The sequence below is a fragment of the Benincasa hispida genome, chromosome 3 (assembly GCF_027475165.1).
Source record: "Benincasa hispida cultivar pf3 chromosome 3, pf3_genome.v1.1, whole genome shotgun sequence".
In the NCBI taxonomy this organism is placed as follows: domain Eukaryota; kingdom Viridiplantae; phylum Streptophyta; class Magnoliopsida; order Cucurbitales; family Cucurbitaceae; genus Benincasa; species Benincasa hispida.
This window is the reverse complement of record NC_143480.1, coordinates 10,320,065-10,338,606: the sequence shown is the minus strand read 5'-3', so window position 1 is coordinate 10,338,606 and position 18,542 is coordinate 10,320,065. Positions and strand designations below refer to the sequence as shown.

General features: G+C 33.0%; 1 protein-coding gene and 1 pseudogene across 3 annotated transcripts; both read left to right on the top strand.

Annotated features, from left to right (window-relative positions):
* The first annotated feature begins 4,658 nt into the window (after positions 1-4,658).
* Positions 4,659-8,484, top strand: LOC120074342 (E3 ubiquitin-protein ligase AIRP2-like). Of its 2 annotated transcripts, none has more exons than XM_039027434.2 (5): positions 4,659-5,040; positions 6,381-6,531; positions 6,642-6,708; positions 6,792-7,026; positions 7,941-8,484. In XM_039027434.2, exons 1-5 carry the CDS (start codon positions 4,961-4,963, stop codon positions 8,149-8,151), a joined length of 744 nt encoding a protein of 247 aa, XP_038883362.1. In that variant the 5' UTR covers positions 4,659-4,960; the 3' UTR covers positions 8,152-8,484. The 2 variants fall into 2 exon arrangements, with proteins under 2 accessions (XP_038883362.1, XP_038883361.1); XM_039027433.2 differs by having other exon boundaries at positions 4,747-5,040; positions 6,302-6,531.
* Positions 8,485-9,367: 883 nt separating this feature from the next.
* Positions 9,368-13,059, top strand: LOC120073428 (sphingolipid delta(4)-desaturase DES1-like; annotated as a pseudogene). Its single transcript, XR_016528458.1, has 4 exons — positions 9,368-9,382; positions 10,229-10,324; positions 11,032-11,800; positions 12,969-13,059. The product of XR_016528458.1 is annotated as a sphingolipid delta(4)-desaturase DES1-like (transcript).
* Positions 13,060-18,542: the final 5,483 nt, after the last annotated feature.

The following is an 18,542-nucleotide window of genomic DNA, read 5'->3' as shown; positions in this document are numbered from 1 at the left end:
CGACCAATCCATTCATCGATCATCTGTCGTATGACGAGATCGTAATACTGGAGAAATATCTTGCAGGCGTCGAGAGGCAGTTTTCCAGCACACTATCCCGCTCCACCCTCGAATACTACCGCTACTACACACATCTGGATTCTATGGGGTTGCCAGATTAGGATTTATTTAGTTGGACTGGCATCTGATCACAACCTTGGTCGAGATATGGAGGCCCGAGACGCATACATTTCATATGTCTGTTAGAGAGTGCACTATCACTTTACAAGACATAGAAGTGTTGTTGGGGTTACCTATTGACGGTAAGCCGATCACCGGAGTGATGTACGATGACTGGTTAGAAGTTTGTCAACTGTACCTCGGTGCGACCCCACCTGCCGACAAAATTAAAGGGTGGAGGTTAAGTTTAATATGGTTATGAACACAATTTCGTGAGCTCACAGATGATGCAGACGAGGAAACCGTCATAAGATATGCGAACATGTATACTACAAATGATGAGTGGAAGTATATTTTCAGATAAATCAAGTCATTTTGTTCACTTGATGTTCCTGCCACTGTTAGCTAACCTCCATGATGCGGGGCAGTATTCGTGGGGTGGAGCATGTTTGGCATGGTTGTATAGACAACTATGCAAAGCAATAAGACCTGAGGTTCGAGAGATAGTTGAGCCTCTTATACTTTTGCAACTATGGGTTTGTGAGCGATTTCCAACAATGGCTCCACAACTACAACATGTTAATGACGCTCAGTTAGTTGGACGAGCCTACGGTTCTCGGTATATTGTTTTAGTTCAATTTAATTTTTATATAACTGATCTAGTTAATTTAAATTCTAAATTATCAATTTAAAAATTTAGATGGAGAGACAAATTTTGTGTGACTAGGACAGCCACACATGTAGTCAGCCAGTATAGATACATGTTTGATCTGCTTCAACTTGAACAGGTACATTACACTGAACCTAATTGATTATTTTATACACATTTTCATTGTATTTGTCTTTAATATTCTCTAATATAATATTTTTTGTTTCAGATTATTTGGGAGCCATACAAAATTATTATGCATATTTTGCCTAATTTTTGTACGAATGGTCAAAACATATGGCGGACGATGAGTCCTCTCATATGTTTTCACATTGGTGAGTGACATCTTCCTGACAGGGTGATGAGACAATTCGGTTTTCAGCAATATGTCACATCGCCTTGTAATACTGAACCCGTACTGCATGATATTGACCTAAGGACTGGAGATTGGTCCGAAAAAGTTGCACATTTGGTAGTGCAATAGCACTATCGTGCAAGGTTTATTGCAGTTAGGGTTTCTCTTGAACAGTTTGACACATATGTCACTCCAGAATATATTTATTGGTATAATAATATCACCAGGCGCTGCGTCACTCATCCGGGAGCAACTGTGGGTCATCTAGTAAATGAATGAATATTATCTAATTATTTTTAATTTAAATTTATTTTAAATATTGTCTTGTTTTATAATTTACAGAGATCGAACAACAGTAGACTCCGTGAGGTTGCGAATGATTCGAACCAGGTTCTTGTTATATGTAGTGACAACCAAAGCTATATAGATGAAATTCATTATATGTACAGTATACCTATTGTTCCTCCACCAGCTCCTAAACATAGAGGACCTGTTCGGGAAGAGGATGAGTTTGATGAGGTTGCACATAATATGGAAGAGTTGCCGCCTATGATGCAGACGCAGAATTAAACTAATTATGTTAGTCCGATGATGATGATGCCAACATTTGATTCAGAACATTATGACTCAGAGGCTGGTCCTTCATCTTCATACGTGCATGGACATGGTCGGGGTCATGGAGAGCATAATGAATATTTATATTATGAAGCGCCTACAGAGGTACTAGAGCAACATCAAAAAGAACCTGAGCAACCTCAAGTTCGAAGTGACGACGACAACCGGCTCGAAATTGACGACGTCCGCCTTGTGGGACACATTGATTTTTGTAATTATTTTTATATAAATGAGAAATTTAATTTACATTTTTTTATTTTTATGAGATATTATTTTTTTTAATTTATTCTTTTTAGAGTTTAAATAAAATATTTTTAGAAATTGTTTTCATAAAATGGAAAATTAAAAAAAGTAAGAAAGAAAGAAAGAAGGACAATGTGTAATAATTAAAAAAGAAAAAAAAAAGAAATTTGTACGGATGACCCAAAAATTGAAGTGTACTCTTGCTCTCTATCAAAATCTCGCTATCTCACTCTCACTCTCAAAATCTCGCGCTCTCTCTTTTATTTTTTTGAGATTATTTTTTTAATTTATTCTTGTTAGAGTTTAAATAAAATAATAAAATATTTTTAGAAATTGTTTTTATAAAATGGAAAATTAAAAAAAAGAAAGAAAGAAAGAAAGAAGGACAATGTGTAATAATTAAAAAAGAAAAAAAGGAAATTTGTAGGGATGACCCAAAAATTGAAGTGTACTTTTGCTCTCTATCAAAATCTCGTATCTCACTCTCACTCTCAAAATCTCGCTCTCTCTCTTTTATTTTTATGAGATTATTTTTTTTAATTTATTCTTTTTAGAGTTTAAATAAAATAATAAAATATTTTAGAAATTGTTTTTATAAAATGGAAAATTAAAAAAAAAAAAGAAAGAAAGATAGGAAGAAAGAAAGAAGAAGGTCAATGTGTAATAATTTTTTTTTTAAAAAAAAAATTTGTACGGATGACCTAAAAATTGAAATGTACTCTCGCTCTCTATCAAAATCTCGCTATCTCCCTTTCCCTCTCGCTCTCACTCAAAATCTCGCTCTCTCTCAAAATTATGGAAACATCTCAAAATCTTGCTCTCTCTCATAATCTTGCTCTCTCTCGTAATCTCGCTCATAATCTCGCTCTCTCTCAAAATAATAATGGAAACCTCTCAAAATCTTGCTCTCTCTCATAATCTCGCTCTCTCTCAAAATAATAATGGAAACCTCTCAAAATCTCGCTCTCTCTCATAATCTCGTTCTCTCTCAAAATAATAATGGAAACCTTGGAAAAGCGAAAGAGCAAGGTCGAGGGTTCAAAATTCGACCTACCTTGGTCGAATTTTCAACCCTCGACTTATTTAAAAAAAATAATATTTTTACAAATAGTTTGAAAACAACAATATTTTCCTAAATAGTTTCTAAAAGGACAATATCTTTTTAATTTTTCTTAATATGCTGTCCTTTCCCCCCCTTTTTTTTAAGATATTGTCTTTTTCTCAGCTATGGGTTATCTGTGTGAAGAAAAAAAAGAAAAAGAAAAAGCAGTGTTTTTTTCTTTTAAAAAACAAAAAACATAAATGTGTTTTTTCCTCTTTTAAAAAAATTGACGGGGCTTACCATACTTAACCATTTTTTTAATGTATATATAACTTCTTTTTAGAAAGTTGAGGTGGATTGGGTTATTATTTGATTATTTGTTTTTTGTTTTTGAAAATGAAACTAATAAACATTCCTTTCAACTCTGAAATTTTTTATTATTTATTTATTTTTTACCCGTATTTTCAAAATCTAAGCCAGGTTTTGAAAACTAAAAACATAGTTTTTAAAAGTTTATTTTTGTTTTTAGAATTTTGACGAAAAATTCAATTATTGTACTTGAAAAAGATGCAAATCATGGTTGAAAAATGAGAGAAAATAAACTTAATTTTCAAAAGTAAAAAACAAAACGTTACCAAACGGAATCTTAGATTTCATAGTAAAAAAATGTTGAACAAAGGAAAAATTATTTGTTTTGTCCTTACAGTTTGAGTCTAGTTTTACACTTTTAGTACTTTAATTTTGACTTTGGTTTCAATTTGGTTCTTATATTTCAAAATAATACAATATTGCTCTTTAAATTTGAACTTTCTCAATTTGGTTCATATATTTCAAGATTTATATTTTAAGATCGATTTTTCGGGGTTCAATCCATGATGGTTACCTATCTTGGATTTAGTATCCTACTAGTTTTCTTGACATCCAAACATGGTACGATAAGGTGGGTTGTCTCGTGAAATGAGATTAGTCGAGTTGTGCGTAAAATGGTCTAAACACTCACAAATAAAAGAAATCAATTTTTTCACTTAATACTCATTTTACATATTTAGTGTCAATGTCTATTAATTAATTTTAAAAAAGTATGCTTAATTAAGTTTTACCGTTCTTCTTCACTATTAAAATTAAATTCATAATTTCATTATATAATTATAGATAGGTAAAAATCTATCAGTGTCTGATAGAAATTGGTAGAAGTTTATTTCTATCGGTGTATCAATATATATATATATATTTTGTTATTTTTTAAAAATATTTTGACTTTTTTTTTATTTGTAAACATTTTTTTACCTAAAAATGTCGATAGAAAAAAACAAGGCCCAAAATTTTAGAAAAAAAGTAAAGAAAAAGAGAAGAAAGGGGTGGAATGGTAATTTTGAAGGGGAGGATATAAGGTAACGATCGGGAGTGCGTGGAGGGAAAAAGGATGCGAGTGGTAAAGTGGGAGACAGGACACAAATATCCCATAAAACCGGTTGGCACAAATGGATAAGGCCGTCTCCAATGAAACGCTGCGTTTTGCTAATCTTTCCTTTTTCTTTTTCCTAATTAATATTATCTCCACCCTCTAATTAATATTTCCAAATATTTTATTTCTTCCGACGCTCCAAGACGAGCCGTCCATCTTCCACGTGTCCCTCCCACTCTCTGCCTTCGCCTTCAAGAGGCACTGCACCGAAGCAACACGAAGCTCTAATACAAAACACTCTTCTAGAGAGAGAAAGAGAGAAGACGGAACTCGCACGCTGCCTACCCACTTCTAGAGAGAGATACAGAAAGGGTCTTTTTCTTTCTTCCAGAGGGAATTAGGGTTTTCCTTTTTTCTCGCTTTTTTTTTGGAGTTGAAAATTTGAGGAATTGGTTGTTTCTTTTTGCTTCTTTCTTTACCCTTCTGGTGGAGATGTATGTATCTTCCATGAGAAAGTCGTTCAAGGACTCTCTCAAAGTGCTTGAAGCTGATATTCAGCATGCTAATACTCTGTAAGTGAGCTTTTATTTTTCTTTCTTGGGTTTTTCCCCCCTATGTGCTCTGAATATCGTCTTCGACTGTCTATTGAAGTTCTTTGTCTGATCACTTTTGGGGTTTTGGCTTCTGGGTTTTGATTATTGGCCTTCTTCCTTCTATTTTGATTGTAATGCAGTTTCTGGGGTTTTGATTTTTAGTATTGTGGGTCTTGAAGTTTCTGTTTATTAGTCTTAATCCTCTTCGTTAATTTATGATTTTCTGAACGTGATTGTCGTTTACCTGCCTTATTTGAAGCCGGGCTAACTTATTTTGAGTAATTGTTTTTTCAATGATGGATTCTGTCTTGGTAACGCTCCTGTACACTTATACATTGAGACAAATTTCGATTCTCTCTGTTTTGTAGCTGTATTTCTTGTAGGGGAAAACGTTTGCTCATTTTACGTTGGATGATTTGTCAATGTACATGTCCCACATCAAATCTTTTGCCATTTTTTTCATGTTTTGTTCTTGGGTTATTGGTGATGTACTTTAGACCTTCTCTATGCTATCTGCATCTCACTGTGGACCTTTGGCACAGAGAATGAACAATGATTGCATATTTACCAACTCCAGAAGCGGATTTTTGTATAGCTGTCACTTACTACTCGAATGTGTCATTGTTTTTGTTCTCTAAATGGAGTGTTTATTTTTGTAGCATCAGTGTCTCAGTCCTCAAGTTCACCATAATATTCAACAGATTCTGCTACTTCCTTGTTCTTTTTCTTGCTTTTGTTATATTTTTGCGTTCATTGCCCGAAACCCTTTGATCCCGTTTAATTCAAGGGACGTGACCTAGGTGTAGTGTTGACCAATCTGATTATTTACCCATGTACCCTGTCTGTTAAACAAAAACTTGAGTTATGTAGTAGTCTCTCTGAGAGAATAGTTTAGGACCTATTTAATCTTGTTTCTAGCTCTTTTTACATTTATTCCAGAAGCTGCATTTATATTTTGCAGTGTGATAACTCCTCCTCCCTATTTCTCATCAATAAATAAAGAAGGCACGGATCTGTTAATACTTCATAAAATTATCAAGAACAACTTCCGAGTTTTTTTGTTCTTCTTTTATTTGAAATTGTAAGAAACATGATCTGTTTCTTAAAGAGAAAAAAGACCCAAAAAATTGTTCTGATGGGCCATAGTTTTTATATTTTGAATCATGTTCTGTACCCAGGTATGAAAATTTACAGATGCACTAAAACCTTAAATGTTTGAATGCTTTTGATTTCTCACTAGTTGCTATGCTTGGAGATTCTCAAGGTTGCTGGTTTTGTCAGATATGTCAACTTAATGTTCAATTGTCCCTGAGTTGTAGGGCATCAGAGTTTCCCGGGGAATATGATGGCCCTTGCCTTCAGATGAGAATGTCATACAGTCCTGCTGCCCACTTATTCCTCTTCCTAGTGCAATGGACAGACTGCCATCTTGCAGGAGCCCTTGGACTGCTGAGGATTTTAATTTACAAGGTTAAGTTTGTCACCTCATACTCTCATCGTATTATATTTTGTAATTATCGCTAAAATCCATTTTATATCAAGTGAGAATTTCTGAATTCACTATGTATCTTGTGCTGCAGGTCTACGTGGATGGTACAACCACCATGTCCACCCACGAGAGAAAAGCAAGCATTAGGGAATTCTATGGTAGAGTTTCATATTTTCCGTCAGATGATTGTTTGATATGTATTTTTTTTAACTACTGACCACTGTAATTGTGCTGTGATCAGCTGTTATTTACCCCTCTCTATTGCAACTTCAGAAGGGTGTTACTGATACTGAAGATAAAAAGCAGAAAGCTGTATGCATGGAAAGGTACCGAAGAAGAGATGACGATGAATGTATACAGCATTCAGATGCTGACATTGAACGAGAAGAAGAATGTGGAATATGCATGGAGACCACTAGCAAGGTTGTATTGCCCAACTGCAACCATGCCTTGTGCTTGAAATGTTACCGTGAATGGTACTCTCATCTCTTTGTTCTATTTTTTCATTTCTCGCACTAAGAACTAAGAAGGATTGATTATGGATTCTTCAGGCTATGTACAGAGGCTCTATTAAAATTTTCCTATACACCTTAATATTTTCTTGTCTTCATTAATTACAAAAGCTACGGAGCCTAAAACCTTCTGTTCATCTTTAGTTAATTGGATGGAGGACTCATAATGTTTTTCTTTTATGTGCATGCATTTAGATTAAGGTAATTAAGTGTTTGATACCTTCTATACAACTTGTGATTAATATTGCTGATTGTGGTTTGTATTTTCACATGCAAACCTAGACCTGCAGTGAATGATTCGGTTGTCCGTCCTGCATGCTAATTACCGAGTATTATCATTTGGCATGTCTATTCTTTTATGAATTACAAATTTAAAACTGCATTAATCTTATACAATGCTAGACCTGGATTTAACAAGGTATGAAACTAATATGAACTGACTGGTTTATCATTTTTCTTTAAGCTGGTTTAACTGTCGTTGTAATTGTCTTTTTACTTTTTGCTTCATGATCTTTGGCATGTATTTGTTTCTAACAAATCCATGATAAATCCCCATGATGGTCTCACCTGCATTCTCGATGAAATGTTTTCTTTATTGACTATGAAGCCTCAAGTTAAAAGTTTTCAGGTGCATAATGACTCTTAACTTCATTACTTTGATATAGCCAATTAGAGGATTGGATTTGATTGTTCACTTACCTTAGAACAGCATTCTAATGCTCCTGATGAATTATAGTGTCAGTTCTTTCTTCAACCATTCGAGAAATGAGAATGCTTGAATTGATTGCTTTTTTTTGGATTTCTCACTGACTGTATTCAACTGCTTGCTCTGTATATCGACCTCAAATAATTATATTGTTCTATTGAATATACTTCAGGCGAACACGTTCCCAATCGTGCCCGTTCTGTCGTGACAGTCTTAAGAGAGTAAATTCTGGTGATCTCTGGGTATTTACTGATAACAGGGACATTGTGGACATGGCGACGGTGACCCGAGAGAATCTCAAAAGGCTTTTCAAGTACATAGATAAATTGCCTGCAATTGTTCCAGACTCCCTTTTCGACGCCTATGATACGCACCTAAGATAAGTGATCGGTACATACATAACCTAATGTCACTCCTCAAGTAGTTTTTCTCCAAATGAACAGTCCTGCTGTTATGATATGATATGACAGAAGGACTGATATTCATTTGGCTAAAAATTAGTAAGAGTTAGAGAAGACTTGCAACTGTTTCTTCCCACTTCCATTTCTGAAGGGAACAAACCAGTCTTTGAGTTATTGTAGACTGGTATTGGGTGGTGAAGTTGATATGGTTTGATTTAAGTCTTCCATAAAAATTGTATTCAACACATTTGTATATGTTTGTACATTCTTGATGTTTATCTCTATCTATCAAAGCAGCTTTAAATGCTTTGTTTTTCCCTTTGCAACTTGGGGAAAAGATCTCTTTGAGATATGATTTCCTCACCAAATCATTGATAACGAAAAAACAAGTCTTGTGATGATGACAAGAAGTGGATGGGTTATGAGTATAATGATGGTAATGAACATCGAACCACTTTTCTCTAACAGTATGTCATCGTACAAGTTAGGTTTACTCTACTTTGGTTCTTAAAACTTTAAATGCCTTGTTTTTAATGTGGGTTAAAATTCATTTAAATGCTTTGCTTTAACCATGTTAGAAATCATTTTTTCCCCAAATTTTGAATAAGAATTTAGTCTCTTTAACTGTTCATATAAGCATAATTCGACAAGCATGAACTTGTATCTTTAACTTTGGTTTCATCTCTTTTATCCCATATATATTAAAAAAAAGCTAGCAGAGAAAAAAAGCCTCTAACTTTGGTTTGTAATGCAATTTATATTTTTAATTGAATTTTGTAACAATTTAGTTGCTAAGAGTTTAATCTTTTATCACCAAATTTAGTAGATTTAATGAAATTTCTTATGTAGGTAAAACAGTAAACTTTCAATATTAAATATATGAAATCTTTATTTTGTTTATTAAGGATTTTATTGTTATAGACTGAATTTGTAGATTAAATCGATACAAAATTGAAGTTGAACAAAAGTTTTACTTTTTACTTTTACAGTGGCAAAAGTAATTTTTTAATCTTTAATATTTGAATGTTGTATGAAAATCATATTTAATGTTTTTTCCCTTCTCGTTTTCTTTATAAAGATTGTTCAATAAATGTCAGATATAAATTATTTCTTTAAAAAAAAAATATTTACTGGATGAGTTAATGTAGGCATTGCAATACGGCATACAAATGTTCACAAAACTTCACAAATATAGAATATGGCGGTTTTGCAGGCAAACAAAAAGAAAACGTTGCCTTTTTTATATTCTTCTATTTTTAATGGCCATGTCACTTTCATTTGTTTTTGGGCAATAGGGTTGGTGAGTTTCTTTCTCTTTCCTTTTTATCATTGTATACAAAAACAAATAAAAAATAAAAGATTACACTCATTTTTAACCGTAAAATTCAATATTGTACAAAAATATGATTTTATTATTGTATTTCTATTTTATTCAAATTGCATTGACAAATCAATCTTACCAAACGTTTTTTCCCCGTGTTTTATGGACAAATATAATTTAGTGATCTAAGAATTTTTTTTCAAGATTATCCTTTTTTAGCGTGGATTTGAACCATAGATTTATCAATTAAATTTTTAATTACTCATGATTCAATAATATTAACTTTTTATATATTACGATTGATTGATTACGTTTATCTTAATTAATTGGTACTTTTATGATTGAATATTTTTACAAAAGAAGGGTGGTAATTCTCATCTTTTTAGTGATCTTACTAAAATTTCTCGAGGTTGTTAAATACAAATAAAATCATATGTTAAAGAAGAAAAAATGTAATATTTTCTTTGGAGTCAGATTATCTTTAATCCCATTAGTTTTGCAAATTCAAGCCAAATTATTAATAACCAATTTCAACTCATATGATTTATTAAAGGCCTCAAATATAATTTTAATTGATTAAAGCAGTATTAATCTCACCCATTCAAAAGGTTGGAGAAGAAGAAAGACTGTTTGCTATAATGGAATAAAAATAAACAAACGGCCATTTTCAACCTCCTTCATTTTCAAATTAGATTCGCCTTTCTCCTCCGTCGATCCATTTCAAAGCCCTGAGCTCAGAGCGATTTTACAGAGAGAGAGATTATTAAGGAAGAAGATGGGAAGAACACTCAAATCAAGCAACTCTTCGGCCCTGACCCTCTGGCTTTTATTAAGGTAATCTATCTCTCTTTTTTGCGTTTCTCTATACTTTCTCTTTTGTTTTTCCAATGATTCTCCGTTGGATTCAGAATTCCGATGCTGCTTTTTTATATTTCTGTTGTATTTTATTGGATTGGTATGAATGTATTCCCTGTTCTGCTTTGGTTTGTCCATCTTTTGTTGGTTAATCCAACTTTCTAGGTTTTGATCATTTCGATGCTATTATTTCTGTTATAGAAACTGGATCTTGCCTTTACAGCAGTTTTGTGAGTTACTGCTAAAATGTATCATCACATTTGCTTCAGCCATTTTGTTTGTTTACTTCAATCATTACAGTATTTGCTTTCCATATGTAATGATAAAATTGTTCGTATTTAGTTCTACTGCCTGACGTATAATACAAGAGCTACAAACTTTGTGGTTTTCATTTTAAAATTTTTCTTTACCTTCATTTCTCCTACTTACGTTTATCACTTCAGTTCAGTCCTCATAATTGAGCCCTGTTGAAACCATTGTTATCATACAGCAGTTTCTCCACACTAGAGAATTCTACTTCTAAACATAAACTTCAAGTATATTGTGATTCTTAAGAATATAGATTGAAAATACCTTAAACCATCTAATAGCTGTTTAACACAATAATAAAGCAGACGTTCTATGGTGAATCGAATTAATGTTTGAATACATATAAAAAGTTGAATATAAGCTTTGATTATTTGCAGGTTACTACGGTGGTTGTGCTTCAGCTATGGACGGCCACAACTTTTCAAAGCGCAAGCTAGCTGAAAATTCTTGGAATTGCATATTCTTTGGCTCTTTTCTTAACCATAACCTCTTTTTAGCTATCCATGAGCTTAGCCATAACCTTGCCTTCTCAAATCCTACCTACAACCGTTGGCTTGGGATATTTGCCAATCTTCCCATTGGTGCCCCCATGTCCGTGACATTCCAAAAGTATCATCTCGAACACCATCGTTTCCAAGGCGTCGATGGTATCAATGTGGATGTTCCGAGTCAAACCGAAGCCAATGTAGTCACACAATTGTTCTCAAAAGCCATATGGATCATTTTCCAACTCTTCTTTTATGCTTTCCGGCCTTTGTTTCTCAAACCAAAGCCTCCAGGCTACTGGGAGTTCATAAACTTCATCATCCAAATAGCTCTCGATGTGGCAATAGTTTTCCTTTGGGGCTGGAAAACTTTAGCTTATCTGATCCTTTCCACATCTGTTGGACAGGAGGTATGCATCCAATGGCTGGTCAATTCATTTCAGAACGTTATGTATTTGAACTCAAACAGGAGACGCATTTGCACTACGGCCTGCTCAATCTTCTTACATGGAGCGTTGGTTACCATTATGAGCACCATGATTGCTCAAGGATTCCTGGAAACAAGCTTTACAAGGTGAAGGAAATTGCACCAGAGTATTACAATCGTTCGTATGAAGAGAAAGGCAAAGAAAGCTGAATAGTTGTCTATTATCTTTCACAGGTAAATTACTCACTAGATTGGTGACTGCAATTTTCCCAATGCTTGTTTATATGTAGGTATTATCTGAGATGGTTTGGAGTTTTGTCTGCTATAAGTTCCTCCCTTACAGTGAAATATGTCTAGTTTGTCTGTGGATGTGTGTGCATTTTGCAATTGCAGCAGCCTTGAAATATTACCCCGACTTCTTGAGCTACTAATTTTTCTTTATTAAACTGATATTTTCATCTACAAACACTATTGAAACTACAATAGTTCTATTATTACCCCCACCATAATTAATTGTAGAAAAGGTTAACAATATGGTACTTAAGAAATTGTAGTACTACCTGAATAATAGATGACGGGGCTAATTATCCCAAAGAAAAATATGACAGCAAAGATGTTGGTAAGGAGTAATAGTGATGTAAAAACTTTGAACGGATCTTTAATATTAATATGGTTGTTTTCAAAACTTATTAGAGAAATATTGTTATTTTAAAACTTATTAGAGAAATATTGTTATTTTGGGAGTTCGAGGCTAGAAGTTGAGGGTTGAGGGTTCGATTAATGTAGAGGTCGAACGTTGAGAACTCGACAAACAAAGGAAAACTTGGAAACAATATGTATATTAGGCATACATAAGTCGAAACTTCAATCATCGACAAGGAAGATAAGTGGGTGAAGTAAATCTCGCTAATTTTGTGATGAGGATCTCGCTCTAGAAGAAAATCTCGCTAATCTTGCTAATTTTGTGATGAGGATCTCGCTCTAGAAGGAAATCTCGCTAATTTTTCATTAATGATTATTAGTTTTTTTTTCTCATTGGTCATATATATATATATATATATATATATATATATATATATATATATATATATATATATTTCTATGAAAAGTAAATAAAGTGAAGACAATTATGAGCGAAATCCTGCTCATGAACAAGATCCTCCTCATGAGCGAGATCAAGCATTTCTTTAACAAACTGTCTTCCTAGCAATGCTCACCTTACCAGTGAGATTCAGCTCACATTTCTAGCAGCGAGATTTTCTTCACCCACTTATCTTTTACCGTATATTCAATTTTTTTTATTATTAAGTTGTACATTATTCTTTTAATTAAGTTGTACATTATTCTTCTTATTGAGAAACAATTATTTTTTTAATTGAGAATTAAATATTTTTTTTTCCAGATCATGGCTTTAAGCCCAAGATCTATTGATCCCAATGTTTTGTACGACCAGTCTATTCATCGATCTGTTGTATGGCGAGATCGTACTACGAGAGAAATATCTTGCAGACGTCGAGAGGCAGTTCTCCAGCGCACTATCCTGCTCCACTCCCGAATACTACCGCTACTGCGCACATCTGGATTCTATGGGTTGCCAGATTAGGATTTATTTAGTTGGACTGACATCTGATCACAGCCTTGGTCGAGATATGGAGGCCCGAGACACATACGTTTCATATGTCTGTTGGAGAGTGCACTATCACTCTACAAGACATAGAAGTGTTGTTGGGGTTACCTATTGACGGTAAGTCGATCACCGGAGTGATGTACGATGACTGGTTAGAAGTTTGTCAACTGTATCTCGGTGCGACCCCACCTGCCGACAAAATTAAAGGATGGAGGTTAAGTTTAATATGGTTATGAACACAATTTCGTGAGCTCACAGATGATGCAGACGAGTGGAAGTATGTTTTCAGATAAATAAGTCATTTTGTTCACTTGATGTTCCTGCCACTGTTAGCTAACCTCCATGATGCGGGGCAGTATTCATGGGGTGGAGCATGTTTGGCATGGTTGTATAGACAACTATGCAAAGCAATAAGACCTGAGGTTCGAGAGATAGTTGAGCCTCTTATACTTTTGCAACTATGGGATTGTGAGCGATTTCCAACAATGGCTCCACAACTACAACATGTTAATGACGCTTAGTTAGTTGGACGAGCCTACGGTTCTCGGTATATTGTTTTAATTCAATTTAATTTTTATATAACTGATCTAGTTAATTTAAATTCTAAATTATCAATTTAAAAATTTAGGTGGAGAGACAAATTTTGTATGATTAGGACAACCACACATGTAGTTAGTCAGTATAGATACATGTTTGATCTGCTCCAACCTGAACATGTACATTACACTGAACCTAATTGATTATTTTATACACATTTTTATTGTATTTGTCTTTAATATTCTCTAATATAATATTTTGTGTTTTAGGTTATTTGGGAGCTGTACAAAATTATTATGCATACTTTGCCTAATTTTTGTACGAATGGTCAAAACGTATGGCGGACGATGAGTCCTCTCATATGACAGGGTGATGAGACAATTCGGTTTTCAACAGGATGTCCCATTGCCTTGTAATACTTGAACCCGTACTGCATGATATTGACCTAAGGACTGGAGATTGGTCTGAAAAAGTTGCACATTTGGTAGTGTGATGACACTATCGTGCAAGGTTTATTGCAGTGAGGGTTTCTGTTGAACAGTTTGACACAGATGTCACTCTAGAATATATTCATTGATATAATAATATCACAAGGCGCTACGTCACTCGTCTGGGAGCAGCTGTGGGTCATCTAGTAAATGAATGAATATTATCTAATTATTTTTAATTTAAATTTATTTTAAATATTGTCTAATTGTTTTATAATTCACAGAGATCAAACAACAGTAGACTCCGTGAGGTTGCGAATGATCCGAACCAAGTTCTTGCTATATGTAATGACAACCAAAGCTATATGGAGGAAATTCATTATATGTACGATATACCTATTGTTCCTCCACCAGTTCCTAGACGTAGAGGACCTGTTTGGGAAGAGAATGAGTTTGATGAGGTTGCATATGGAAGAGTTGCCCCTATGATGCAAGACGCAGAGTCAAACTGATTATATTAGTCCGATGATGATGATGCCAACATTTGGTTCACATTATGACTCAGAGGCTGGTCCTTCGTCTTCATACGTGCATGGACATGGTCGGGGTCGTGAAGAGCATAATGAATATTTATATTATGAAGCGCCTACAGAGGTACTAGAGCAACATCAAGAAACCTGAGCAACCTCAAGTTTGAAGTCGACGATGACAACCAACTCGAAATCGACGACATCCGCTTTGTAGGACACATTGTTTTTTGTAATTATTTTTATATAAATGAGATATTTAATTTACATTTTTTTTTATTCTTATGAGATATTATTTTTTTTAATTTATTTTTTTTAGAGTTTAAATAAAATAATAAAATATTTTTAGAATTTTTTTTTATAATATGAAAAATTAAAAAAAAAAAATGAAGAAAGAAAGAAGAAGGTGGAATGTGTAATAATTAAAAAAGAAAAAAAAGGAAAATTTGTACGGATGATCCAAAAATTGGAGTGTAGTCTCGCTTTCTATCAAAATCTCACTATCTCAAAATCTCGCTCTCTTTTACTCTCTCTCAATACAAAATTTCATTTTGGGCGATACATCAACAAGGTCGAGATCTTGATCGAATTTTGAACCATCGAGTTATTAAAATAATAATAATAATAATATTTTTATAAATAATTTAAAAACAACAATATTTTTCTAAATAGTTTTTAAAAAGGCAATATCTATTCAATTTACTACTTTGAACACTCCTGGATTTGATTTTTAAAGAAAAGCTTCTGAAATCTTTCTAAAAATAGGTTTCTCAATACTAAAAGGAGTGCTCCTATGCTAACTAGTTCCGCAATAGTGGCCGTGGGACGGTGTGGTTTGTGGCTCTGGTAAATGTGGAGGAGACGAAAGATTAAATTTGAAAAAAGATTAAAGATTAAATTTCTATTTAAAAAATTTTAGTTTTAATGGAGGATAAGAGTTATTTTCATAAAATGAATTTGTTATTATAATTTAAAATTGGTAAATTTATTTGTAGGGATCTGGTTGGGGATTTTTTTTTTTGCTTTTTTAACCAATCTGAAAATTTGGGTGGATCAAATCTTGATAACCAGACAAATAGTAATTTTTAAAAGTTGATTTGGGATAAATAGCAAAACGCCTAGACATTTTTGAAGTATAGCAAATCAGTTTTTTTTTTTTTTAAATAAAAAAGGAAGAAAAAATCAGAATTAAAAGTGTTAGTAAAAAAATCACAAAATCTAGTGAGAGATTAAAAAAAAGTTGTTTACACGAGCAACAAGGTATTTTGGGATTTCCTTCCATTTTTTGTCTTTTTTTTTTTGGATTTTGAATCCAACATTTAGAGATTTGTAACAATATACTGTGAAAATTAGAAATTGAAAAAAATAGAGGCAACAAAGAAAAAATGCATAAGAGAAAAATAACGTAGAAGTGAGACGAGGGGATGTGAAATATGAGAGAAATTCCGTCCCAAGCTACCCTATCAAATCTAAGACGTACCATGACGACAATAAATTTATATAAAACTATGAAATCTATTGTTACACTCTAAAAATATTTTGTCAAAATGAGTGACTAACAAAACTTTTCATTATAAACGTTGTTAGAAATAAACTTTTTAAATCAATTCAATAAAAATTTGGATAGAATTTCTCTTGAAAATTGGATAAACTATACTTGTAAAGAAACTCGATAAACTACCCAAAAAATAATATATTAAAAGAAATCCAACACTGCTCCCCAGAGTGCTTATGGTTAGGGATGTTCATGGTTCTGTTTTGGGGTCGAATCGGATCGAAAATTTAAAAAATTGAAAATGTGAAACCGAACCGCACCAAGGTGCAGCTTGCTTCGGTTTTCGGTTTTGAATTTTTTTCTCCAGAAATTTCCTTCCTTCCTTTTCCAGCCAATTTCCCCCCTTTTGTTTACAACTTTTTCAAATGGATACGTGGGTTTTAAGCAAGAAGATGGGAAAGAAGAAGAAATGGTGGGAATTTCAAGCTCTGCATATGGAAAAACCAGGAAAATGATTCCAGAAATTGGATTATCTGGGATTAAGTCCTATCGCCACTCAAAAACTTATTTTTCAAATGGGTGATGCAATGTGAAAGGGATCTTACAGAAGCTGCTGATTGATGTTAAAAAATAAAGATGTCAAAGCTCTTAACTCCTTTTTTATTTTTTTAAAAGAAGGCCCAATTTGCCGAAAGGCAAGAGTGAGACAATAAGACTGACGGACGGACGGCAACCCAATACCTTTGTGTATGAACTTGACGGACAGCGAGTGTGATAGAGACGGGCGTCGGCGGCGAGTATTGAGAGTGAGAGAGGCGAGAGGGGGGGGGGGGGGGGGCGTGGCGGCTATGGTAAGACAATGAAGAAGAAGATTTATATATATATATATATATATATACATGCATGTATATATTATTTATTTTTAAATTAATGTGGTTAAGTTGGATTTTAATTCAACTTTTAGTTTTAAAACAAAATGGACCATATAATTCGGTTCGAGAATTATACTTCTCGAATCGAACAACAAAATTTGGTTTCGATTTCTGCTGTTTCAATGAACACCCCTATTTATGGTACCCTATTCAAAATTCAGCTTAGAAATCATCAACAACAACACAATCAAAACTGATGAAAAAATATGAACTATTCAACTTACAAACCAACATAAAACTAAAATGATATATCATCATCAAAATCATGCTAGCCTTTCTTCGTTATAAATTGGTGTCGATACTACATTCAAATGCCATTGTTATGTATATTAGATATAACTAGTGATAGATCTTGATGTCGATAAACTCATTATAAACTCAAGTGCCACCTGTTGAAAATTTTACAAAGAAAAAGTGAGCTAATCAGTATAGTGAGTGGTGAGAGTTTATATGGAACGACATTTGAAATATTATTAGCATAAACTATCATAATGAGTGATTCGTAAAAGTTATCATAACTTCGACATGTAAAACGATCGAGATATTCATACTTTTCCATGTATTTCATTACTTCATATTGTTTGAAACGATGAAATCTTCAGCACACCTAGCTTTTCAAAAACATAATTTTTTAACATACCTTTTCAAGGACATAACAATTAACCCAACAAAGCTTTTGAGAACATAATTTTTAAAAACATAGGTATTACTATGAAAATTTGTCACTAGACGTGTATCTAAACCTAATTATAATGGTGTAGAATAATCTCAATATGCGCAGTAGAGCAAATTCCTGTCATACACGTGCACATATAACAATCTGTAATGTTACAGTTAGAGATGATAGTTGGTTCAATTTTGTTAGTTTTGGGTTAACTAAGAACCAAACGAAACCAATAATTTTACAAAGAAGAAATCCAAACCAATATCCAATAAAGAACAAAACCAAAACAAAACTAATAGATTGGTTTTTATTTGGTTCGATTTATTATCGGTTTAGTTCTCGAGTTTTGGTATTTTATTTTTTTCTTCCAAATATTTATTTTTATTTCTACTTTTGTTTTAAATGGTTTCTTTTTGTTAATTTTAAATTTTAAATTGGATATATATATATATATTATATATATATATATATATATATAGATTGAAATTTAATATTTTATTTTTTTGGCACTTTTTAAAATAAAAAACATACCAACACCATAATAATTGGCATTTTTTCTAAACAACAAATATATATGCACCATAATAATTAAAATACTAAAAGATACTTGATGTTAGAGTTTATTTTTATAGATATAATATATACTCTTGGTTCATTTCGATTTTAGTTGCTTTTTCAAATAAAAACCGATCAAAACCAATAGTTTTTGGTTTTCTCCAAAACCAATATATCCAATTTTATATTAGAAAACTAAACCAAACCATTG